At 49.3% G+C, this 24,349-nt stretch overlaps 2 protein-coding genes across 2 annotated transcripts; one reads left to right on the forward strand and one right to left on the reverse strand.

The window, feature by feature from the left end:
• The first annotated feature begins 1,843 nt into the window (after nt 1-1,843).
• GALP (galanin like peptide) lies at nt 1,844-14,590 on the forward strand. Its single transcript, XM_021931468.2, has 5 exons — nt 1,844-2,342; nt 6,980-7,028; nt 9,147-9,227; nt 11,454-11,531; nt 14,032-14,590. Exons 1-5 carry the CDS (start codon nt 2,259-2,261, stop codon nt 14,085-14,087), a joined length of 348 nt encoding a protein of 115 aa, XP_021787160.1. The 5' UTR covers nt 1,844-2,258; the 3' UTR covers nt 14,088-14,590.
• A 1,539-nt stretch (nt 14,591-16,129) lies between these two features.
• Nucleotides 16,130-20,867, reverse strand: ZSCAN5B (zinc finger and SCAN domain containing 5B). The gene is made up of 4 exons (XM_017952032.3): nt 19,678-20,867; nt 18,547-18,750; nt 17,486-17,636; nt 16,130-17,239 (listed from the first exon to the last, which is right to left on the reverse strand). Exons 1-4 carry the CDS (start codon nt 20,062-20,064, stop codon nt 16,497-16,499), a joined length of 1,485 nt encoding a protein of 494 aa, XP_017807521.2. The 5' UTR covers nt 20,065-20,867; the 3' UTR covers nt 16,130-16,496.
• Nucleotides 20,868-24,349: the final 3,482 nt, after the last annotated feature.

The raw sequence follows: 24,349 nt of genomic DNA on the forward strand, positions 1-24,349 counted from the left end.
GACAGATACATCAACGCACATGACAGAGGAGAGAGATGCAGCAAGGACACACTCTTTATTCGTTCACCCCACAAGTGTTGAGTGAGCTCCGGCCACTGTTTTAGGGGCTGCTGTGGGGTTTATCATCTTTGGTGCTATTGACTTTGGGGACTTGGTCTCTGTCATCAAGGGCAGCCATTCCTGAGCACTGTGGGATGCTGAGCTGCGTCCCTGGCCTCTGCCCACGAGATGCCAGGAGTCCCTCCCAAGTCCCAAGTAAAGATGTCTCCAGCCGGGCGCGGTGGCTCACGCCTGTAACCCAGCACTTTGAGAGGCTGAAGCGGGTGGATCACGAGACCAGGAGTTAAAAGGCCAATCTGACCAACACAGTGAAACCCCGTCTCTACTAAAAATACAAAAAATTAGCCAGGCGAGGTGGCGGGCGCCTGTAGTCCCAGCTACTCAGGAGGCTGAGGCAGGAGAATGGCGTGATCCCGGGAGGCGGAGCTTGCAGTGAGCTGAGATCCGGCCACTGCACTCCAGCCTGGGCGGCAGAGCGAGACCCCGTCTCAAAAAAAAAAAAAAAAGAGCAAACAAAAATGTCTCCAGACTTGATCAAATGTCCTGGGGTGAGGCTGGGGCGGCATCCACTCCTAGTTGAGAGCTTCTGGGCTAGGGACGCAGCCATTAACAAGACACAGTTGACACCCCTCATGGGGTCTCCTCTAGCCAGGGGCGGTAGGTGGGGGGTGGGGAGATAGACAATTCACAAGTAAACAAATAAACAGGGTCTACCGCAAGACAGAAGTGCAGCTCAGCGAGGGAGCTGCCGAGGCTTGCAGGGATTGATGGGGGCAGAGGGGACAGGGCTACCGAGACGCCAGTAGCAGGTGGAGACAACTGAGGAAGACACACACCGAGGGCAGAGAGGGAGGGAGGGAGCCCTCGAACAGCTGCAAAGCCTGGAACACGACAGCTGGAAGATAAAGGGGCACAGAAGCAGGGGGAAGAGCAGGGTCTACCAGGGGAAACCAAGGCACAGCCGCATTTCCCGCGATGAGGTGTCTGTTTTGACCTCAGACCAGCTTTTGAAAGCCCCTAGAGTGGATGACTGTTCCCCCACCTCCATCCACTTCACTCCCTCTCCCTCCCTTCTTCCAATCCCCTCCCTTTCCCCCCTCCCTTCTATTGTCTCCTCAGAAGGCATAAAAGCTCAGGGGGCGTGAAAGAGTCCAGGCACTGGAGCCCAGAGCCAGAGAGAGCTGCAGAGAGCTGCCAGCTGCACCGAGGTGAGAGCCTAGGCCAGAAGGGCCAAGGGCTGGAGGGAGTGAGGGGCTCCTGGGAGAGTGATGGGGGGCGCGAAGGGATGACAATAACAGAAGAAATCCAGGCATTGGTGGCAGGGAAAAGGTGAGGGGCAGGTAAGGGGATGGAAAGGTTCAAAGATGGAGTGGTGGAGGCAGTGGGGCAGAAGGCATGGGTACTGGAGGACCAGGCGGGTTCAATCCGATGATGGGGCAAGTAGAGGGTTAATTCCCCTGGAATTCTCTCTTTTTTTTTTTTTTTTTTTGGGACAGAGTCTCACTCTGTTGATTACAGGTGGTGGCCCATGCCTGTAATCCCAGCAGTTTGGGAGGCCAAGGCGGGCGGATCACTTGAGATCAGGAGTTTGAGACCAGCCTGGCCAATATGGTGAAACCCCGTCTCTACTAATAATACAAATATTAACTGGGCATGGTGACGGGTGCCTGTAATCCCAGCTCCTCTGGAGGCTGAGGCAGGAGAATCGCTTGAACCCAGGAGGCAGAGGTTGCAGTGAGCCGAGATCGTGCCATTGCACTCCAGCCTGGACAACAAGAGAGAACCTCCATTAAACAAACAAACAAACAAGCAAACAAGAGAGAAACTCCATTAAACAAACAAACAAAAACAAAAACACAACAAACAAAAAACAGTAAAGTAGGAGAGATGGCAGGTGAAGGGCTCTACCCGAAAGAAAATCATTGAAGAGCACAGGGCAATTTCTGGAGGTGATGAATAGGTTTTAGTTCCTTGGTTGCGGCAATGGTATTATGGTTGCTTGCACACGCCCAGACTCCTCGAGATGTGTGCATTAAATATGCACCACTTTTGTATCTCAATGATGCCTCCATAAAGCTAAAAAATAAATTCCTCTGTCCTTGTCGGAAATGCACCTGGCCTCCTGCTTCAGAAAATGACTGGCTGCTCTCTCCTTGCAGCGTGTTCCGCAGCTGTAGGCATCTGTCGTCCTGCCTTCGATGGCTCCCTCCGTCCCCCTGGTCCTCCTCCTCGTCCTCTTGCTGAGCCTGGCAGAGACTCCAGCATCCGCGCCTGCCCACCAGGTAACGCCTCCCTAAGTTCCTCGGAAACAACGGCATCCCCAAATCCCTTGCCCTCTGGGAAGAGTTTTTAAAAATGCTCCTGGCTTGCGTCAGGGGTTCCTGGGGAAGAAGCTCAAGTCCTGAAAATATGAGGAGAAAGTCAGACACTGACCTCATCTTGGCTGTGGGGATAGAGCAGAGTATGGGTGAAAAATACAGAGTCAGGGTTCAGGGTGCCCAAAGCTAAAACCTCCTCATGATGAGCATTGCTCAGAGATGCAAAAATATGCCTTCAGAGGTGGGTGCCTTTCACGCCTGTTTTTCAGCCTGTGTGAGAATTAGCTGGAAGGAGGCTGAAAGTAATACCTGGACCCATCCCCAGGGTTTCTGATTGGGTGAGTCTAGGGTAGGAGCTGGTCCTGGGACCACACCTGGTTGTCGTTGTTGGTTTTTTGTTTGTTTGCTTGTTTGAGACAGAGTCTCAGTCTTGCCTCTGTCGCCCAGGCTGGAGTGCAGTGGCGTGATCTCGGCTCACTGCAACCTCCACCTCCGAGGTTCAAACTATTCTCTTGCCTTGGCCTCTCGAGTAGCTGGGACTACAGGTGCCTGCCACCACAACTGGCTAATTTTTGTACTTTTAGAAGAGATGGGCCAGGCGCAGTGGCTCATGCCTATATTCCCAGCACTTTGGGAGGCCGAGGTGGGTGGATCACGGGGTCAGGAGATCGAGACCATTCTGGCCAACATGGTGAAACCCCATCTCTACTAAAAATACAAAAATTAGCTGGGTGTGGTGGCGGGCACCTGTAGTTCCAGCTACTCGGGAGGCTGAGGCAGGAGAATCGCTTGAACCTGGCAGGCGGAGGTTGCAGTGAGCTGAGATTGTGCCACTGCACACTAGCCTGTGTGACCGAGCGAGACTCCGTTTCAAAAAAAAAGAAGAAGGAGAAGAGATGGAGTTTCGCTATGTTGGCTAGGCTGATCTTGAACTCCTGACCTCCTGGCTTCAAGTGATCCACCCGCCTTGGCCTCCCAAAGTACTGGGATTACAGGTGTCGGCCATGGCACGCAGTCTGGGACGACACTTTGAAAACCTCTGATCGCACACCTCCACAGCACGGGCTATAGAGCCTGGGTTGAGTTTGAAATTTGGGATCTGTGGCTTTCTAGCTGCGTGATTTCAGGCACATTGCCTAACCTCTCTGGTCTCTGAGTGGATCTTCTTTGTCCAATTCCAGCACTGTGAGAGTTAACAGCTAACTCAGATGGCAGGCAGCTCTCATTATTTAGCCAAGAGGATTAAATAATTAAGAGATGTTGGTCCAGGGATACACAGTTTCAGTTAGACAGGGGGAATAAGGGAGATCTCTGGTACAGCCTGGTGGCTGTTGTTAATAACAACGTTATTAACTTGAAAATTGCTAAGAGAGTAGATGGATGTTAAGTGTTCTCACCACAAGAAAGCTAAGCACATGATGTAATGCAGAGGGTAATTAGCTTGATGGAGTCACTCAGCAATGTAGCCATATTTCCACACATGTTGTGCACCATGCTTGTATTTAAAATGCAGTTTTTCTCTGTCAATTAAAAAAGGCCGGGCGCGGTGGCTCAAGCCTGTAATCCCAGCACTTTGGGAGGCCGAGACGGGCGGATCACGAGGTCAGGAGATCGAGACCATCCTGGCTGACACGGTGAAACCCCGTCTCTACTAAAAAATACGAAAACGTAGCCGGGCGAGGTGGCGGGCGCCTGTAGTCCCAGCTACTCGGGAGGCTGAGGCAGGAGAATGGCGTAAACCCGGGAGGTGGAGCGTGCAGTGAGCCGAGATCCGGCCACAAAAAAAAAAAAAAAAAAAGCGGCCAGGCCCAATGGCTCACTCCTGTAATCCCAGTACTTTGAGAGACCAAGATTAGAGAATTGCTTGAGTTCAGGAGTTCGAGACCAGCCTGGGCAACATAGTACAGCCTGGGCAACATAGTGAGAACCTTCATCTCTTAAAAAAAAAAAAAAGTTAGCTGGGTATGGTCTTGTGTGACTGTAATCCCAGCTACATGGGAGGCTGAGGCATGAGAATTGCTTGAACCCAGGAGGCTGAGGTTGCAATGAGCCGAGATGGTGCCACTGTACTCCAGCCTGGGCGAAAGAGCAAGACCCTGCCTCAAACAGAAACAAAAACAAAAAACCAAAAAAGCCAAAAAAAAAAAAAAGAAAAGAAATGCTAACAACAACAACAACAACAAAAAAGAGGACTATGGCTTGACATTCAGCTGCCCTGAGTTGACATAGCAGCTCTCCTCCAGGTGCTGGCTTGGCCCTTGAGCCACCTATTTGTTTCTTTGAGCCTCCTGTTTTCCTATATAACTAAGGGATAAGCGTTTCTTTGAGCCTCCTTTTTTTCTATATAACTAAGGGATAACGGAATCCATCCCATAGGGATGTCCGAGGAGTTTTGACAAGAGCTAATAGGTGTGGAGGGTTTTCTCGGCGCTTGGGTGTTGTTTGAAACGCTTGATGTGAATTAGCTGATTCTACCGCACAACCCTTTGCAGTTGGTTCTATTTTGCTACTTCCCATCTTACAGAGTGGAACACTGTGGCTTAAACATTCAGTGCACATCCTCCTTAAGAGTCCGGAGTCTACCAGCCGGACATGGTGGCTCACGCCTGTCATCCCAGCACTTTGGGAGGCCGAGGCAGGCGGATCACCTGAGGTCAGGAGTTTGAGACCAGCCTGGCCAACATGGCGAAACCCTGTCTCTATTTAAAATACAAAAATTAGCTGGGCCTGGTGTCAGGTGCCTGTAAGCCCAGCTGCTCGGGAGGCTGAGGCAGGAGAATTGCTCGAACCCAGGAGGCAGAGGTTGCAGTGAGCCAAGATCACACGACTGCACTCCAGTCTGGGTGACAGAGTGAGACGCAAGACTCCATCTCGAAAAAAAAAAAAAAGAGTCTGAAGTCTGCCTGGGTTTGAGTCCCAGCTGTGCTTCTTAGTGTGTTGCAATTTGGTGCAATTTGCCGAATCTTTCCAGGCCTCAATAGGCTCTTTCTTTTTTTCTTTTTCTTTTTTTTTTTTTCTTTTTTTTGAGACGGAGTCTAGTTCTGTCACCCAGGCTGGAGTGCAGTGGCATGATCTCAGCTCACTGCAAGCTCTGCCTCCTGGGTTCACGCCATTCTCCTGCCTCAGCCTCCCGAGTAGCTGGGACTATAGGCACCCACCACCACGCCTGGCTAATTTTTTGCATTTTCAGTAGAGACGGGGTTTCACCGTGTTAGCCAGGATGGTCTCGATCTCCTGACCTCATGATCTGCCTGCCTCGGCCTCCCAAAGTGCTGGGATTACAGGCGTGAGCCCCCGCGCCCGGCCAAGAGCCTCTTTCTAATGAAGCTAATAACAAGTTTACCTACTAGGGTTGTTGGAGGAAGAGCCTCTTTCTAATGAAGCTAATATAAGTTTACGTACTAGGGTTGTTGGGAGGATTCGTTAAATAAATATATCAAGAGCTTGAAACTAGAGCTGGCTTCGTGGGTGCGCAACCTGTGCCGCTCCCTGGGGCCCGAGCTTGGTTGAATGTTCTGTTGTCACCAGCTTGAAATTCTGAATCCTTTTTGAACAATGGGCCCCATATTTTCTCTTTGCACTGGGCCCCACAAATTCGGTAGCCAGTCCTGCTTAGAACAGATGCTGGCGTAGGGTAAGCCCACAATGTCAGGCATTATCATCCTCAAAGGGACTTGATGGCCTGTGACCATATCCTCCACAGGTAAAGAATTTACCGTGGTGCTTCTTTAAAGCTTTATTATGCTATAATTAATATGCATAAAATGCGCACATTTAATGTATACATCTTGATGAGTTTGGAGCTATGCGTACACCGGTGAAACTATCACCACAGCCAGGGTACTGAACATATCCATCACTGCCTCACTGCAACGCTCCAGGTCTCCTTGTGATGTCAAGTCGGTTCTCCTGCCTTAGCCTCCCAAGTAGCCTGGTCATTACGCTCCAGCCTCATATTTTTATTTATTTTTAGTATTGAGACGGGGTCTTGCCAGGCTGGTCTCGAACTCCTGGACCTGCAGGGGTGAAATCCTAGCTCACTGTAGCCTCAGCCTCCTGGGCACAAGTGATCCTGTGAACTACAGGAGAGAGTCACCACATCTGGCCTAATTTTTGTATTTTTTGTAGAGGAGAGGGTTTCTCCATGTTGCCCAGACTGGCCTCGAACTCCTGTTCTCAAGCCATCCTTCTGCTTTGGCCTCCCCAAATGCTGGGATTACAAGCCCGGGCTTAACATATCTTTGAAGTGCACAACACCGTATTGCTGGCTGTAGGCACGTCATGCCGTAGATATCTAGGACTTCTTCGTCTTGCATAACTGAAATTATACTTGTTGAGGAACAATTCCCCTTTTCTCCTTTCCCCCAGCCCCTGGTAATCACCTTTCTCCTCTCACAGCAGAACCTTTTGAGCTTTCTTTCCAGGAAAAGTGGTTTTGTCTTAAGAAGTCCTCAATTTCCTCATCGGTGAAATGGGGATTAAAATGAACCTGCTCCACAGCCTAGTGGGAAAGTGGTAGGACGAACCACGTCACCCGGACCTGTGGGACGCCTGCCCTCCTTTCTGTCTGCTTGAGTGTTGATTTCTACATCTCTCTCCAGGGACGAGGAGGCTGGACCCTCAATAGTGCTGGCTACCTTCTGGGTCCCGGTGAGTGAGGCTGCACTCAGCTCTCCATCCCTGGCCTGAGTCTGCCTGAGTCTGCCTGGTTGCTGCCGGCAGTGAGTTTGTGACTGGTGAAGACCCTCACCCACATTCACAGAGGCCCATGGATTTATTTGCAGATCTGTCTGGAGGGTGTCTAAGCAGAGTGATGGGTGTGTGGACTCTGGAGCCAAAGCCTTGGGCCCAAATCCCAGCTCTGCCCCTTGCTTGGTTTGCAAACTTGATCTCTCTCTCGCTGTCTCTCTCTCTCTCTCTCTCTCTTTTTTTTTTTTTGAGACGGAGTCTCCCTCTGTCGCCCAGGCTGGAGTGCAGTGGCCGGATCTCAGCTCACTGCAAGCCCCGCCTCCCGGGTTCACGCCATTCTCCTGCCTCAGCTTCCCGAGTAGCTGGGACTACAGGCACCCGCCACCTCACCCGGCTAATTTTTTTTGTATTTTTAGTAGAGACGGGGTTTCACCGTGTTAGCCAGGATGGTCTTGATCTCCTGACCTCGTGATCCGCACGTCTCGGCCTCCCAAAGTGCTGGGATTACAGGCTTGAGCCACAGCGCCCGGCCCTTTTTTTTTTTTTTTTAACAGAGTCTCGCTGTGTTGCTAGGCTGGAGTGCAATGGTGCAATCTCGACTGACTGCAACTTCTGCCTCCTGCATAGTTCAAGCGATTGAACTCAGTCTCCTGAGTAGCTGGGATTACAGGTGCCCACCACCGTGCCCGGCTAATTTTTGCAGTTTTAGTAGAGACGGGGTTTCACCATGTTGGCCAGTCTGGTCTCGAACTCCTGACCTCAGGTGATCCACTTGCTTTCGGCCTCCCAAAGTGCTGGGATTACAGGCATGAGCCACCGCACCTGGCTGCAACCTTGATCTCCCTATGCCTCAGTTTTCTTATCTGTGACAGTGGTTGTAATGATGGCCCTTACATCCTAGAATGTTGTGAGGATTGAGTTATTAATAGAACAATAGCTGGTGTGTAGTGGGTGCTGTGTAACGATTAGCTGCTATTCTTTGTTTCTCTCTCTCTTTTTTTTTTTTTTTTTTGAAACGGAGTTTCGCTCTTGTTATCTAGGCTGGAGTGCAGTGGCACCAATCTCCGCTTATAGCAACCTCTGCTTCCCGGGTTCAAGCAATTCTCCTGCCTCATCCTCCCAAGTAGCTGGGATTACACGCTTGTGCCACAACGCACCCCTGGCTACTTTCATATTTTTAGTAGAGACGGGGTTTCTCCATGTTGGTCAGACTGGTCTCGAACTCCCGACTTCAGGTGATCCCCCCGCCTCAGCCTCCCAGACTGCTGGGATTACAGGCGTGAGCCACAGTGCCCAGCAACTTTTTTTCTCTTTTCCTCCATTTGTCTCTCCCCATTCCCCCCACTTGCATCTTCCCTGGGCACTAGGTGTGCCCATGGCCACGTGCTGCGCAGTGACCATTACATCCCTAAAATACCGAGATTCCTGCGGTGCTCAAGGTCGGTTTCAGTTTGAGCTTCATTTAGGGAAACCCAGGCTCCAGACACAGTGTGGCAGGAGCAGAAATGAACGTGAGATGTGGACCCAGACCTAGGTGGGTTCAAGCCCCAGTCCTGCCATTAGCAGCAGTGTAATTTTTTTTTTTTTTTTTTGAGACGGAGTCTTGCTCTGTGGCCCAGGCTGGAGTGCAGTGGTGCAATCTTGGCTCACTGCAAACTCTGCCTCCCGGGTTCACACCATTCTCCTGCCTCAGCCTCCCGAGTAGCTGGGACTACAGGTGCACATCACCACGTCTGGCTAGTTTTTTGTATTTTTAGTAGAGACAGGGTTTCACTGTGTTAGCCAGGATGGTCTCGATCTCCTGACCTCGTGATCCGCCCATCTCAGTCCCCCAAAGTGCTGGGATTATAGGCTTGAGCCACCACGCCTGGCAACAACAGTGTAATTTTGAGCAAGTGACTCCACTTGCAGCTACACAATTTCCCCACTGATAGGTAGGGATGGTCAACACGCACCCGGTCTGACAGGCTTGGTGGAGGGACTGTGTTGAGTGAGCCGTGCTATTGAATTGCTGGATTATGTGTTATTTCAGTTCTGCTTAACCGACCACCTGGTCTTGCTCTCTCCATCCCCACCCAGTCCTCCACCTTCCCCAAATGGGTGACCAAGACCGGAAGAGGGAGACAGCCCTTGAGATCCTAGACCTGTGGAAGGCCATCGGTGAGTGAACGGGGAGTTAGACGTCTTCTCCCGGATCCTCCCCTGCCGGCTCTCTCCTGGCTTTGGAAACTGGGAGATGTGAACTCCAGCCCTCCCCCTGCCGCTTACTATTTGGGGAGCCCTGAGCAAGTGATGCATTTCTTTCAAGCTTCTGTGCCGTCACCTGGAGCCCCAGATTGGTTTAATGTTCTTTTGTTACCAAGTTAAGATTCTGAATCCTGTCTGAACCACGGGCCCCTTATTTTCCCTTTGCATTGGACCGCACAAAATTCCTCCACGCGGAAATGACATAAATGGAATAATCTCATGATTTAGTTGTATGACTCAGCGAGAAAATGCACATGAATTTCCTAGAAGTGTCTGGCATATGGTGGAAATGAAATGGGTCAGCCGGGCGCGGTGGCTCACGCCTGTCATCCCAGCACTTTGGGAGGCCGAGGCAGGTGAATCACCTGAGGTCAGGAGTTCAAGACCAGCCTGGCCAACATGGTGAAACCCCGTCTGCACTAAAAATACAAGTATCAGCTGGGTGTGGTGGCAGGCGCCTGTAATCCCAGCTACTCCGGAGGCTGAGGCAGGAGAATCACTTGAACCGGGAGGCAGAGGTTGCAGTGAGCTGAGATGAGCTAAGATGGCGCCACTGCACTCCAGCCTGGGCAACAGAGGCTCCATCTCAAAAAGGAAAAAAAAAAAAAAAAAAAAAAAAGAAAAGAAATGAAATGGGTCACAGCTGTTATAGTCAATATTTATCCTTGCAAGCTTCCTGTCCACCATGTCTTTGCTTATCCCTAATCCCCGTATCTTGTCTTCTCGTGTGACCAAATAATCTTTCTGAGGTTCCCCTCTGCTTCCCATTCTACATCTCGAAGGACAGAATCATGGAGGTGCATAGGGGTCTGGACAGTTGAACGTTCACAATGTGAATGTGACATGTGACCTCAGCTAAGCTTCCTCATCCTTGTCTCCTGACAAACGTGGGAAACTAAGAGAATTTAGGGCATGGCTTCTCAACTCTAGCACAGCTGACACTGGGGGCTGGATAATTCTTTGGTGTGGGGGTCACTCCTGTGCATCATAGGATGTTTAGCAGCGCCCATGGGTTCTACTCTTTACACACTAGTCACATTCCTTATTCCCAATTTTTTTTTTGTTTTTTTTTCTTTGAGACAGTCTCTCTCTGTCGCCCAGCCTGGAGTGCAATGGCACAGTTTTGGCTCACTGCAACCTCCGCCTCCCGGGTTCAAGTGATTCTCCTGCCTCAGCCTCCTGAGTAGCTGGGATTACAGGCATGTGTCACCATAGCTGGCTGAATTTTGTATTTTTAGTAGAGACAGGGTTTCACCATGTTGGCCAGGCTGGTCTCGAACTCCTGACCTCAAGTGATCCACCCACTTTGGCCTCCTAAAGTGCTGGGATTACAGGTGTGAACCACTGTGACTGGCTCCTGTTCCCAATTGTGACTATCAAAAATGTCTCCAGACACAGCCAAATCACCACAGGGCAAAACCACTCCTGGCTGAGAACCGTGAAGTGCCATAAGTGTCCAGAAAAATAAGGGAAGTGAAACCATGTTGCATACTATAAAGCTCTAAAGCTGAATGTCATAAAGGCATCATTATTTTACTTTATTTTATTTTATTTTATTTTATTTTATTTTTTTGAGACGGAGTCTTACTCTGTCACCCAGGCTGGAGTACAATGGTACGATCTCAGCTCACTGCAACCTCCACCTCCCAGGTACAAGTGATTCTCCTGCCTCAGCCTCCCGAGTAGCTGGGATTACAGGCACCCACCACCGTGCCTGGCTCATTTTTGTATTTTTAGTAGAGATGGGATTTACCATGTTGGCCAGGCTGGCCTCGAACTCCTGACCTCTGGAGATCTGCCCCCTTCAGCCTCCCAAAGTGCTGGGATTACAGGCATGAGCCACTGCGCCCAGCCTTATTTATTTTTTAAACTTTTATTTTAGGTTCGGGGGTGCCTGTGCAGGTTTGTTATATAGGAAAACTTGTGTCACGGGGTTTGTTGTACAGATTATTTCATCACCCAGGTACTAAGCCGAGTTCCCAATCGTTATTCTTCCTGCTCCTTTCCCTCCTCCCCCCACTCCACCCTCGGGAAGGACCCAGTGTCTGTTGTTCCCGTCTTTGTGTCTGTGTGTTCTCATCCTTCAGCTGCCACTTATAACTACGAACATCTGTGTGAATGTTGTATCTTTGTTTCTAGATGGGCTCCCCTATTCCCACCCTCCGCAGCCCTCCAAGAGGAACGTGATGGAGACGTTTGCCAAACCGGAGATTGGAGGTAAAGCCAGGAAACACAGAAGAGAGACACCAACAGGAGAGGGGGAGCAAGGAAGTGGCAGGCAGAGCTTTGAGGGTAAAGGAAGAAAGGGACGAAACTGGAACAAACGAGGGACCTCCTCACCTGTAACCACAGCCCCTACCCAACCACTCAGCCTTGATGGTGAATTCCCATCCCGGCCTCGACCGCTCCTTTCACCTCTATTCCTTCACCGCCCATCCCACATCATGCTCCAACTCTCATTTCCCAGCCTGCATCTAGCACTTTTGCAATTAGGACCCCACACCCAACCTTGATGTCCCCCAGTATCACCCCCTTAAGCTTAGCTTCAGCTACAGCATTGACGTCAAACCCCTCACTTTGACCTTTTGGTTCAATTTTATTTATTTATTTATTTGAGATGGAGTTTTGCTCTTGTCGCCCAGGTTGGAGTGCAATAGTGCGATCTCGGCAGACTGCAACCTCCACCTTCTGGGTTCAAGCGATTCTCCTGCCTCAGCCTCCTGAGTAGCTGAGACTACAGGCACCCGCCACCATGCCCAGCTAATTTTTGTATTTTTAGTAGATACTGGGTTTCACCATGTTGGCCAGGCTGGTCCTGAACTCCTGACCTCAGGTAATCTGCCTGCCTCGACCTCCCAAAGTGCTGGGATTACAGGCATGAACCACCGCGCCTGGCCTCATGGTTCAATTTTAACATCAGCCTCTCTCCTAAATAAGATCTTTGTTTCCAGCATTCATTCTTTTTTTTTTTTTTTTTTTTAAGGAGTCTCTCTCTATTGCCCAGGCTGATATGAACTGGTGTGATCTTGGCTCACTGCAACCTCCGCCTCCCAGGTTCAAGCGATTCTCCTGCCTCAGCCTTTGGAGTAGCTGGGATTATAGGCGCCCACCACCACACCTGGCTAATTTTTGTATTTTTAGTAGAGACCGGGTTTTGCCATGTTAGCCAGGCTGGTGTTGAACTCTTGACCTCAGGTGATCTGCCCGCCTCGGCCTCCCAAAGTGCTGGGATTACAGGCGTGAGCCACCACGCCTGGGACCTTTGTATTGTTCACTGCCCAGCACAATGCATGACGCATAGTAAGTACTTGGTAAATATCTGTTAAATCAATGAATTAAACTATCCAAACACAGCCTTCAGCTGCCACCTTCACACCCGATCATGAACTCAGCAGATGCCCAAACCCCAGCTTTTCCTGCCTTCCTTTAGTTGGAAGTTCACCCCAACCCTCATCTCCTTCTTCAATCCTAACCTAATTCTTGGAGACGCTATGTCCTTATTTCAACGGCACTAATTCATTTCAGAAGCATGTATTGGACCGTGCTGGGTGTGATATGCTCCCTGAATTCACAAATTTCCATCCTCGCCTCGATTACATTTTTTTTTTTTTTTTTGAGACGAGTCTCGCTCTGTCGCCCAGGCTGGAGTGCAGTGGCTGGATCTCAGCTCACTGCAAGCTCCGCCTCCCGGGTTCACGCCATTCTCCTGCCTCAGCCTCCCGAGTAGCTGGGACTACAGGCACCCGCCACCTCGCCCGGCTAGTTTTTTGTATTTTTTAGTAGAGACGGGGTTTCACCGTGTTAGCCAGGATGGTCTCGATCTCCTGACCTTGTGATCTGCCCATCTCGGCCTCCCAAAGTGCTGGGATTACAGGCTTGAGCCACCGCGCCCGGCCACCTCCTCGATTACATTCTGATTCTTGAAAACTCCCATCACCACCATGTACCTTCTTAAAATGGGGGCGGAAAGGGAAAATGTGTGGGCAGATGAAAGTAGAAAGAAGAGGCCGGGCACGGTGGCTCACGCCTGTAATCCCAGCACTTTGGGAGGCCGTGGTGGGCGGATTACCTAAGGTCAGGAGTTCAAGACCAGCCTGGCCAACATGGTGAAACCCCATCTCTACTAAAAATACAAAAATTAGCTGGGTGCAGTGGCTCACACCTGTAATCCCAGCACGTTGGGAGGCCAAGGTGGGCAGATCACAAGGTCAGGAGTTTGAGACCAGCCTGGCCAACATGGTGAAACCCTGTCTCTACTAAAAATACAAAAATATGCTGGGTGCAGTGGCTCACACCTGTAATCCAAGCACTTTGGGAGGCCAAGGCATGCAGATCATGAGGTCAGGAGTTTGAGACCATCCTGGTCAACGTGGTGAAACCCCATTTTTACTAAAATTAGCCGGGCGTGGTGGCACGCACCTGTAATCACAGCTACTAGGGAGGCTGAGACAGGAGAATCGCTTGAACCTGGGAGGCAGAGGTTGCAGTGAGCTGAGATTGCGCCACTGCACCAGCCTGGGAGATGGAGCGAGACTCCATCTCAAAGAAAAAAAAAAAAAAAGGGGAAAAGAAAAGAGAGAGGGAAAAGGAAAGGGTGTTGGATCTTAGATGAACTAAAGAGATCTTCCTTCCCATTTTCATTCCCAGCCTCAAGAACCTGGTTTGGGGAGTGACAGTGAGAAAAACCATTCAAAGTTTACCTCTTTCTCTCCCACAGATCTGGACGTGCTCAGCAAGAAAATTCCCAAGGAGGAAGATGTCCTGAAGTCATAGATGTCTCTGAATCCCTATTCATATCCTTCTTCTCCAGCTCCTTCTGTTCCCTCTGAAACCCTTTCTAGGTATCCTGTGTTGAGACTAAGATCCTGAAGTTAAATACCCAGGTCTCATGAAGACATTGTAAAGCATTTGAATTATTCTATAAAACTTCTGGAGTGTCTTAGGTTTTATTGATTCGTCGTTGGAGTCAGTATAACGTGTCGTTAATGAAAGTAATAGTAACTCGAGGACTAGTTGGAAGGTTCTGGGGTAATCAGGGAATATTCCTGCAACACATTTAAAGTGATTGTGTTCTTTTGGAATCGTCCCAATTATCACACGAGCTATTGAATAATACAAATAACCCTCTTAAGTCTGAGAGTCTGTGTCTTGATTTGAAAAGATTCTTCAAAGTGCATACTTACTCTTCCATATTCTTTCAACCTACCTGAGTCTCCTTCAAAATGAGGAGAGGCAGTTTGGAGCAGAATGGAGATAACAAAATGTTCCTTGTCAAATAGTCAATTTTTTCCTTTTTAATTAGTCTGGGAATTTTTTTAGGGGTAGCAGAATCCGGGATGATAGGCTCAGGTGTGGGACTGGGAAATCCAGGATGACAGAGTCAGGTGAGGGACTGGGAAATTATAACCTATTGGAGGCAGTCCATTTTGGATTATTGTTTTGCTGAAAGTTTTACTTTCGTTTTGAGTTTGAGAATTCACAGGCCAAAGAAACCACAGTGTTACACTCAAATGCAGTTAAAGGAAAAGTTTTTTGTTTTGTTTTGCTTTTTTGTTTTTTTGAGACGGGAGTTTCACTGTTGTTGTCCAGGCTGGAGTGCAATGGTGCGATCTCAGCTCACTGCAACCTCCGTCTCCCAGGTTCAAGCAATTTTCCTGCCTCAGCCTCCCGAGTAGGTGGGATTACAGGCGTGCACCACCATGCCTGGCTAATTTTGTATGTTTAGTATATATGGGGTTTCTCCATGTTGGTCAGGCTGGTCTCAAACTCCAGACCTCAGGTGATCCGCCCACCTCGGCCTGCCAAAGTGCTGGGATTATAGGCGCGAGTCACCATGCCTGGCCAAAAGAAAAGTTTAATGATCAAAACTTTGCAGAAGAGTATAAGGGTTAACTTAGCAAACGCTAACATGAGAAAAGGGGAAAGGGAAATACATACATATGTATTAACCAAACCGGGGAGAATACCTACATCCAGATCCAGCAGTGCTGGGAAGATCTGGAAACAGCCATCTGGAGTCCCAGTTGGAACGAGTCCTGGGTAGTACGTCCACTCCATGGGCGAGACTTCAGAGGGCAGTCGGAGGATCCCAGCTTATGTTACTAAGCTGCCAGCTGAAATTATCAGCAATGTGCAAATAAGCAGCTCCAAAGGTTTAATCAATAATGCTGAATCTTTTAACTTTGTCTGTCTCAGGATGTTCTGAAACCTAGAGAATTGGTCAGATTCCCAGGGTTTGGGAAGTTCCATTGCACAATCCCTTTCTGATCTGAAGCTTCTCAGGACTGGTGGGTGTTTACTTTCCACTAGGCATGTATCCCACGTGGGATCATTTGTGGGTCACAGGCCTACCATTGCTTCTGCAGCCTGAACAAGACTAATACAATTTTAAGTTCCTTTAGTTACCTGATGAGAGGGTCCTTAGTTCTAATTTCTGGCAATTTCTGGATATCTGACCTGTTTCCTGTTCATTCGTTCATTAGTTTTAGATCCTTTTTTTTTTGTTGTTTACATATTTTGAAGCTATATTTTAGCATCATTTAAGTTTATAAGTATTATAAATTCCTGGTGGAGGTCGGGCATGGTGGCTCACACCTGTAATGCCAGCACTTTGGGAGGCTGAGGTGGGTGGATCTCTTGAGGTCAGGGGTTCAAGATCAGCCTGGCCAACATGGTGAAAACCCATCTCTACTGAAAATATAGAAATTAGCCAGACGTGGTGATGGGCGCCTGTAATCCCAGCTAGTCAGGAGGCTAAGGCAGGAGAATCGCTTGACCTTGAACATTTGAACCCGGGAGGTGGAGTTGCAGTGGAGTCTCACTATGTTGCCCAGGCTGGACTTAAACCCTTGGACTCAAGCAATCCTCCTGCCTCAGCCTCCCCAGTAGCTGGGATTACGCTTGTGTGCTACTGTGCTCAGTTTTTTCTTATAAGATATTGGAAAATGGTAAGACTTGTGCTCTCATTGGGAGACAAACAGCAACCGACACTAAGATAAATCTATAAGAAAGCAAGAGACATAATCAAACAGAAAACAAAACTCACAGGGGAGGATAAATATTTACTCAAACATCTGGGCAATTCCTACCAAGTGCTTTATGTGTATATGTCCTCTGGTAACATTGGAGAAAAATCATCAGTCACTGTCTCTTGGGGTGCAGGATGTGGACCTGACTCTGGAATCACTGGGAGGTGGTTTCCTGGTGTGTTTTCAGGTGACGCTTGAACGTCCCCAGCTGACGGAAGGACTTTTGACACTTGGGACATTCGTAGGGCTTCTCTCCGGAGTGAGTGCGCTGGTGAACGTTCAGGTTCCCCTTGTGGCTGAAAACTTTGCTGCAGTATTTACATTTGAACGGCCTCTCCCCGGTGTGGATCCTCTTGTGGCCCTGTAAGGTGGACTCGTGGGCAAACCGCTTTTGGCAGACATCACACGAGTAGGGCCTCTCACCAGTGTGGACTCGCTGGTGAACTCGGAGGTCGGAGGGCTGCAAGAAGCGCTTCCAACAGAGATCGCATTGAAAGGGTCTCTCTCCTGTGTGTGATCTCCTGTGGATGCTTAGCTGGGAAAAATACTTAAACGATTTATTGCACACGTCACACACAATGGACGGCAGGGCCTTGGCTTCTTGGCCGTTGGGGTGACTGGCTGGGCTCGCAGGGCCCGGGGAATGAACTGGATTGATCTCAGCTTGTCCCGGGGATTCTCTGTTGCCCACAGGTGTGACATCTCCTTGAGGCTCTTCCTGGGAAATGGAGGAGGCGTCTGGTTTGGAACTGCTCAGATTCAGAGGCTCTCCACTGTTCCCGCTGTGAGTCGAAGCTTCTCTCTCCACAACGCAGGCAGAAGGTGTGTCGGCATCCACATTTTCCACAGAGGCTCTTTTTGGGGGTTCCTTCCCCTCCTTTGCTCTCACCACACCTGCTGGAAGAAGGGATTCCACACACAACAGTTAATAAAGGCATTTTCAGTTGCCAAACTCATTTACATTAAACACACAGTGTTGGCTGACAACTTCCCATAATCAAGAATTTAAGACCGTTGGACGTAGGTCTCTGGAGAGTGGGGTGGGAGGCTTTGGTTTGGTGCCTCCCCAGACATGATAATGCTGGGCCCCAAGACCCATACCCAGGAAGGGGCTAATGGCCAGGGTCAAGTCTTCATACTCACTGGGACCGTTTGGAAGCTGAGGCTCTGGGGATGTAAGTCCTGGGTTCTCCTTTCTGTCTACATTCAGACCCTTCACCAAGGTCGGCTTGGGTCTCAGAGTCTTTGGACCTCCTTTCCTTGACAATAGTCTTTGGCAGTGGAAGTCCTCCTCCTGACAGCCTTGGAAAACCAGGCAATGACTCCGTGTCTAAACCGGGGGAAGCACAGACACGTCTGTCCCCTCCTGACTGGATGCACCAACTCTTCTAATGTCACAGGTGTGGAAATATGTGCAGACTTCCTGTGGACCACCGCCTCACCCCCAGTAAACATCACTGCCTCCGTCTGGAGTCTGTCCCCTGGTGCACCCCTCCATATTCTAAATCCAATCCCTGTGCCTGAGTGGTTTCCACCCTTTGGTTCTCTAGGCATATTTCTTCCTGCCAGAGTACCCAGCGTCTCCCTGCCCCTAGGACTGGAAGGGGCATGACTCTGGAGTGGAGGCCCCTCACCTGTGGCACCAGTAGCGTTCACGGCTGCATGCCCCTCCTGGAGGGCGCTGCTGCAATGCCAGAGCAGAGGCCCACTTCCACCCTCTAGATCTACTACTAGCACCCCACCACCCCGGGAATGCCAGAGCAAGGGCATCTCAGACATGGCCGCTGGCAATGCAGAGAGTATAATCACTTGAGTTGAAATATTCCTCCAGAGTTAAAGGGTGACAATCTGCTTAGAAAGTAGGTTCCCTTGCTGAATTATTGCATGGGAATGTCTTTGGGAGTAACTGGCTGTAGGGGAAGGGATCTTGTTCATGCAATGCCCAGCTGCCTCCCTCCTTCCTGAGACTGATTTCTTACCCCACCCCCTCAATGCTAAAAGCTCATGGTGGAGAGGGAAGTAAGGTGGGGTTTCCCCTCTCTGAGATGGCTCAGGAATGAATGTCAGGGATGTATTACCATATCCACATAGGAATGGTTCTAATCTTGTCCTGTGCCAAATCTGTCAATCAGTCCAGCAGCCACACGACTTCTTCCTGTTCCTTCTCTCACCTCCACCCAGACACCAAGGCCTCACACACTCACCTGCCTCCTGGACGGTGCAGGGACCCTGGGCAGGGTCTGCAGCTCTCGGCGGGCCTGGCCTTTCCATGGACGCATCTGGTTCACAGAGGAGGCCCGCTGGCTGGACATGCCTCTCGGATCATCCCTGACACTGGCGGGGGCTTCAGCCATCTCGACATCTGAGTCCAGCATAAGATATTCTTTGCCGAGCAAGTTGACCACAGACTGTAGAGGGAAAAAAGACAATCAGACTCACTATGAGAACTTGAAAGTAGCTCTCATGGCTGGGCGCGATAGCTCACACCTGTAATCCCACCACTTCAGGAGGCCGAGGTGGGCAGATTATGAGGTCAGGAGATCGAGACCATCCTGGCTAACACGGTGAAACCCCCTCTCTACTAAAGAATACAAAAAATTAGCTGGGGTTAGTGGCGAGCGCCTATAATCCCAGCTACTTGGGAGGCTGAGGCAGGAGAATGATGTGAACCCAGGAGACGGAGGTTGTAGTGAGCTGAGATTGTGCCACTGCACTCCAGCCTGGGCGACAGAGCGAGACTCTGTTTCAAAAAAAAAAAAAAAGAAAGTAGCTCTCATATTCCCTGGGTCCTGCCATAATGCTCACACTTGACTGTAATAAATGTTCAAATCTGCCTTCCTGATGCAGAATCAGCTCTGTGGACACAGCAATCCTGTCTCAATATTTTTCTCTCTAGATAAGTACATAAATATGAATCCTTTGGAGGAAAGGGTCTCTAAACCAAAGAGAAGACAAGGAGAAATATTCTGGGTGAATACAACTCAAGTGGCCAATGGCAGCTCACCTTGTGTTAGAACTTAGGGGCTCATTTGGGGACCTGGAGACAGATCCCTGCATCTCTGATACTAACCACTTTCCCTGCCTCAGGATGGGACTTCTGGGCCCCCCTTCAGTTCACCCTAATGCCTCCTTCCCTACATTCCATCAGGTGTAATATTTTACCAATGTCTTTCTCTCATGTTGGCCTCACACAGTGTGTGGGTCCCTGTATTCCCTCTGCCTGTCCATCTCCTAGACCAGGGATTTGCAATAATGCTATTGCTGTCTTTGAGACTGGAGAATTCTTTGGCTATCCATGCGCCCATTCCTGCACCAATCAGGAGGGTCCCACTCACCCCATTTCTTGGAGTCTTGGTGATTCCATGGAGTCCTCCAGGTCTTGCAGCTCCGCCCCAGTCCAGATTCACCTTGACTAAGACCTGGAGCTCCTGGGGCATGGAGATCATGAACTGCTCCATCACCAGCATGTCCAGGATCTGCTCTTTGGTGTGGAGGTCGGGCCTCAGCCACAGATGGCACAGCTCAGTGAGTTTCCTCAGAGCCTGGATGGGGTCCGAATCCTCCGAGCAGCTGAACAACCTGAAGTTCAGGTGCCAAGTCTCAGGGTTCCTGTGGTGATTTCCAAGTTGAGTTCCCGGGGATGCCACAGACCATGGAGTCTCTGACCTAGGTCTGTTGCAGGGTTCTCTCTGACCCCATGAGGGTGTGCGATTTGCAGCCATATCTACTGGAGAATATTTCAATCCGCCTCTGAACAAGCTCTTCCAGTAGCCGGTATCTACTTGAGACCTAGCTACACAGGCTGCCCCTGGTTTTTCTCAGTAATAGATTCACGGTTTGTTCAGAAGTCTGCAGGGAAAAAAAAACCATAGGAGCCCGACCATTTTAACTTTCTACTCTACCTATCCCTCCCTTCCAAATCCCTCATCCCAATCCCGGACCCCACTTGTCCATTGGCATCGGACTCAGCACTGTGGAAATGAAGCCACTCTATTCTTCCAGTGTCTACACCTGACTACATGTTCTGGGGTAAAATCTGAATGCTCCCCTGGATCCTGATCTCTAGGGATCATTATGCAGAGGTGGAACTGGGTTTCCTTTCAACTGGAACAACATTGTTCTTGATTGTAAATTAAATCGGATATGTACGTGAAGCTCCTAGAATCTGATGCAACAATAATGTCAGTTCTTTATGTTTTCCCGTCAAGACAAGAACCAAGGCAAAGCCCTTAGGCATAATTACGCAAAAAGCTAGAGAAAAATACTAATAGTTACAACCTACGATTGTCCCCAGCACCTGTTTTCTATTATTCTACAAATAACCCCAGGATATTTATTTGCTGCAGGAAAGAGGTGGCAGTAAAACATCCTATGAGAATTAAGCTCCTGCAAAGATATGATGTTGTTTTGGTAAAACACACATTTATAAAATTCATCACTTTTACTTAAGAACACGCACTATTTTGTGCAACCATCACCACTTTCTAATTCCAGAATTATTGCATCACCCCAAAAGGAAATGCCATCCTCATCAATAATTACCTCCTGCCCCGCCCACCCCAGCCCCTGGCCATCGCTAATCTGTTTATTGTCTGTAGGAGTTTCTCTACTCCTTATCTCATTCCATAAAATGGATTAAAGTCTTACGAAATTTCCAGGTAGTGAGATCGTACCATAGAAAGATTTTTTCTTTTTTCTGTTTGAGACAGGGTCTTGCTCTGTCATCCAGGCTGGAAGGAAATTCGCAGCCATGGTTCCCTCAGCCTCAACCTCCTGGACTCCAGTGATGCTCCCACATCAGCCTCCCGAGTAGCTGGGACTACAAGCGCATCACCACGCCCGGCTAATTTTTATAGGTTATTTTTTTGTAATAAAATATGGTTTTGCCATGTTGCCCAGGCTGGTCTCAAACTCTGGGCTCAAGCGATCCACTGGCCTCGGCCTCCCAAAATTTGGGGATTACAGGTGTGACTGCATTGCAGCTGGCCTAGATTTTTTTTAAAATTTTATTCTTTTATTTATGTTTTTTGAGATGGAGTTTCACTCTGTTGCCCAGGCTGGAGGGCAGTGGTGCCATCTCAGTTTACTGCAACCTCTGCGGGTTCCTGTGGTTATCCTTCTTCAGCCTCTCAAGTAGCTGGGATTACAGGCCCCGCCCAGCTAATTTTCTTATTTTTAGTAGAGACAGGGTTTCGCCATGTTGAACAGGCTGGTCTCAAATGCCTGACCTCAGGTGATTCCCATGCCTTGGCCTCCTAAAGTGCTGGGATTACAGGCGTGTTCCACAGCGCACAGCCCGACTTTTTTTTTTTTTTTTTCTTTTTAAATTTGGTTCTAAATGTAGCTTCAAAAGGCAGGAGCCATTGAGTGATACTCCCCAGGTATCAATTATCATCCAAGTTCTACAGCTATGAGAACGCAGCCCTGCTGTCCTAGACACGGGTGGGGGAAGTAACCCGAAGGTCTGCAGAGAGGAGAAAAAACTGCCAGGAGGGTCTCGGGAAAGCTCACTGGAAGCCCGGAGGATGGAAAACCCACACCTCCTGAAAGGACTCTGAGCAAGTGCAGAACAGACAGACAGCCAGGGAGACAATTGGCAGAGAGGGGGAGACGATCGGCAGAGGAGGAGACAATATTTACAAGCCACACATCTCACAAGAGGCTCCGATGCAAAATATAAGCAACTCAAACGACTCCAAAGCAAGAAAACACATAACCCACTAGAAGGAGGGCAAGAAGCCTGTGTGGACGTCTCAGATGAAGACAAGTGAATGGCCAGCAGTTCTAGGAAAAGGTGCTCATCATCACTCATCATCAGGGACACGCAAATCCAAACCACAAGGCACCCCTCACGCCTGCTAGAGGGGCTGTTCCCAAAGACACATGGAACGGATGAGGATTCGGAGGAAAGGGATCCTCTGCGCCTTGTGCTGGGATGTAAATCAGTGCAGCCGATATGGGAGACAGTATAGAAGCTCCTCAGAAAACTAAAAGTACAACAACTGCATGATCCAGCAATTACACTTCTAGGCATGTACACAGAGGAAAGGAAATCAGGACGTGGATCCAAAACACTGAAACTCTGGAGTGATAGATGGCACGAAGGTGGAAGACTACCTATTGGGTGCTATCCTCATATCCTGGGCAACAGCTTCAGTGATCCCCAAAACCTCAGCATCACTCAATACACTCATGTAATGAATCTGCACACAGGTACCCACCGAACATAAAATAAAAGTGGATTTTTAAAAAGTTATCTATTTTTGTTTTTAAACTTGTTTTTAAACTACTACCTTTAGTAGGGTCGGGGTTTTTAAACTCTGTTGCCCAGGCTGGAGTGCAGTGGTACAATCCTGGCTTGCTGCAGCCTTGACCTCTAGGGTCCAAATGATCCTCCTGCCTCTGCTTCCCAAAGTTCTGGGATTACAAGTGTGAGGCACTACACCTGGCCTACTTAAAATTATTTTTATCTTTATTTCATTTGATTTATTTATTTGAGATAGAGTCTTGCTCTATCCCCCAGGCTGGAGTGCAGTGGCCGATCTGGGCTCACTGCCACCTCTGCCTCCCGGGTTCAAGCGATTCTCCTGCCTCAGCCTCCCGAGTAGCTCGGATTACAGGCGTGAGCCACCACTCTCGGCTAATTTTTGTATTTTTAGTAGAGACGGGGTCTCGCCATGTTGGCCAGGCTGGTTTCAAACTCCTGACCTCAAGTGATCCCCATGCCTCAGTCTCCCAAAGTGCTGGGATTACAGGTGTGAGCCACTGCTCCCGGCCATTACAGCTTTTTTAAAAAAATAAAATAATAAAAATAACATTAAATAGGTCTACTGCACAGCATGGTGACTATAGTTCACAGCAATGTACAGTATACTTGGAAATTGCTAAGGAAGTTGATTTCAAGAGTTATCCAAAAATGATAAGACGGTGAGGTAGAGCCTATGGCAGTTTGCTCGATTTAGCCATTGCACAATGCATACACACCTTAACACCCTTTGCTGTGCACCAGACATATACACAATTATAGATTTATATTTCTCAATTTGAAAGTAAATTAGGCCTGGTGCGGTGGCTCACGCCTGTCACCCCAGCGCTCTGGGAGGCGGAGGTGGCAGGATCACCTGAGCCCAGCAGTGAACCGTGATTGTGCCCCTGTGCTCCAGCCTGGGAGACACACCTAGAGGCCATCTCGTTTTATTTATTAAGTAAATCGATACATTATTAAAAAGCAGACAGCTACGAGAGAGAAAAGGCAGCCTGAAATTCTGGGAATTAAAGGTTTTCCCACCAGGTTCCCTAAGCGCCCCTGCTCAGGAGGCGGAGATCGAGGCTGAGGCGGGCAGATTGCTGGAGCCGAGGAGTTCGAGACCAGCCTGGGCAAAGTAGTGAGACCACGTCTCTACAGTCAATAAAAAATGCACTCGGGCAGCGTGGTGGTGTGCTCCTGCAGTCCCAGCTCGCTGGAGGCCGAGGAGGGCAGATAGCTTGAGCCTGGGAGTTCCAGGCCAGCCTGGGCTATGAACGAGACCCCGTTTCTGAAAAATGAAACAAAACCTAACCATGATGAGAAAGTTAATATTATTACTTGCTTTTACTTTTTTTTTTTTGAGACAGAGTTTTGCTGTGTTGACCAGGCAACGGCACGACCTCGGCTCGCTGCAACCTCTGCCTCCTGGGTTCAAACGATTCTCCCGACTCAGCCTCCTGAGTAGCGGGGATTACAGGCGCCCGCCATCCCGTCCGGCTAATTTTTTTATTTTTGGTAGAATCCGGGTTTCACCAAGTTGGTCAGGCTGGTCTTGAACTCCTGACCTCGTGATGTGCCAACCTCGGCCTCCGGAGTAGCTGGGATTACAGGCATGCCACCGCGCCCGACCGAAAGTTAGAATTATTCCCAGTTTACAGAAGCATTGCATAACGAGTCAGAGTTAACCATGGGGTGCAAAGGAGATCCGCTGCTTGCACAAAGTCTCCGAGCAAATGCATGAGAAAATACACTCAAACTTT

Source organism: Papio anubis, chromosome 20, assembly GCF_008728515.1.
Source record: "Papio anubis isolate 15944 chromosome 20, Panubis1.0, whole genome shotgun sequence".
Taxonomy (NCBI): Eukaryota; Metazoa; Chordata; class Mammalia; order Primates; family Cercopithecidae; genus Papio; species Papio anubis.

Coding starts and splice junctions, on each gene's coding strand:
- GALP (XM_021931468.2), top strand. CDS start 2,259: ATGGCTCCCTCCGTCCCCCTGGTCCTCCTCCTCGTCCTCTTGCTGAGC. Junction 7,029..9,146: donor TGGCTACCTTCTGGGTCCCG/GTGAGTGAGGCT, acceptor ATCCCCACCCAG/TCCTCCACCTTCCCCAAATG. Junction 11,532..14,031: donor TGCCAAACCGGAGATTGGAG/GTAAAGCCAGGA, acceptor TCTCTCCCACAG/ATCTGGACGTGCTCAGCAAG.
- ZSCAN5B (XM_017952032.3), bottom strand. CDS start 20,064: ATGGCTGCAAATCGCACACCCTCATGGGGTCAGAGAGAACCCTGCAAC. Junction 18,751..19,677: donor CCAAGACTCCAAGAAATGGG/GTGAGTGGGACC, acceptor TTCCCTCTACAG/TCTGTGGTCAACTTGCTCGG. Junction 17,240..17,485: donor TCAGCTTCCAAACGGTCCCA/GTGAGTATGAAG, acceptor CCCTTCTTCCAG/CAGGTGTGGTGAGAGCAAAG.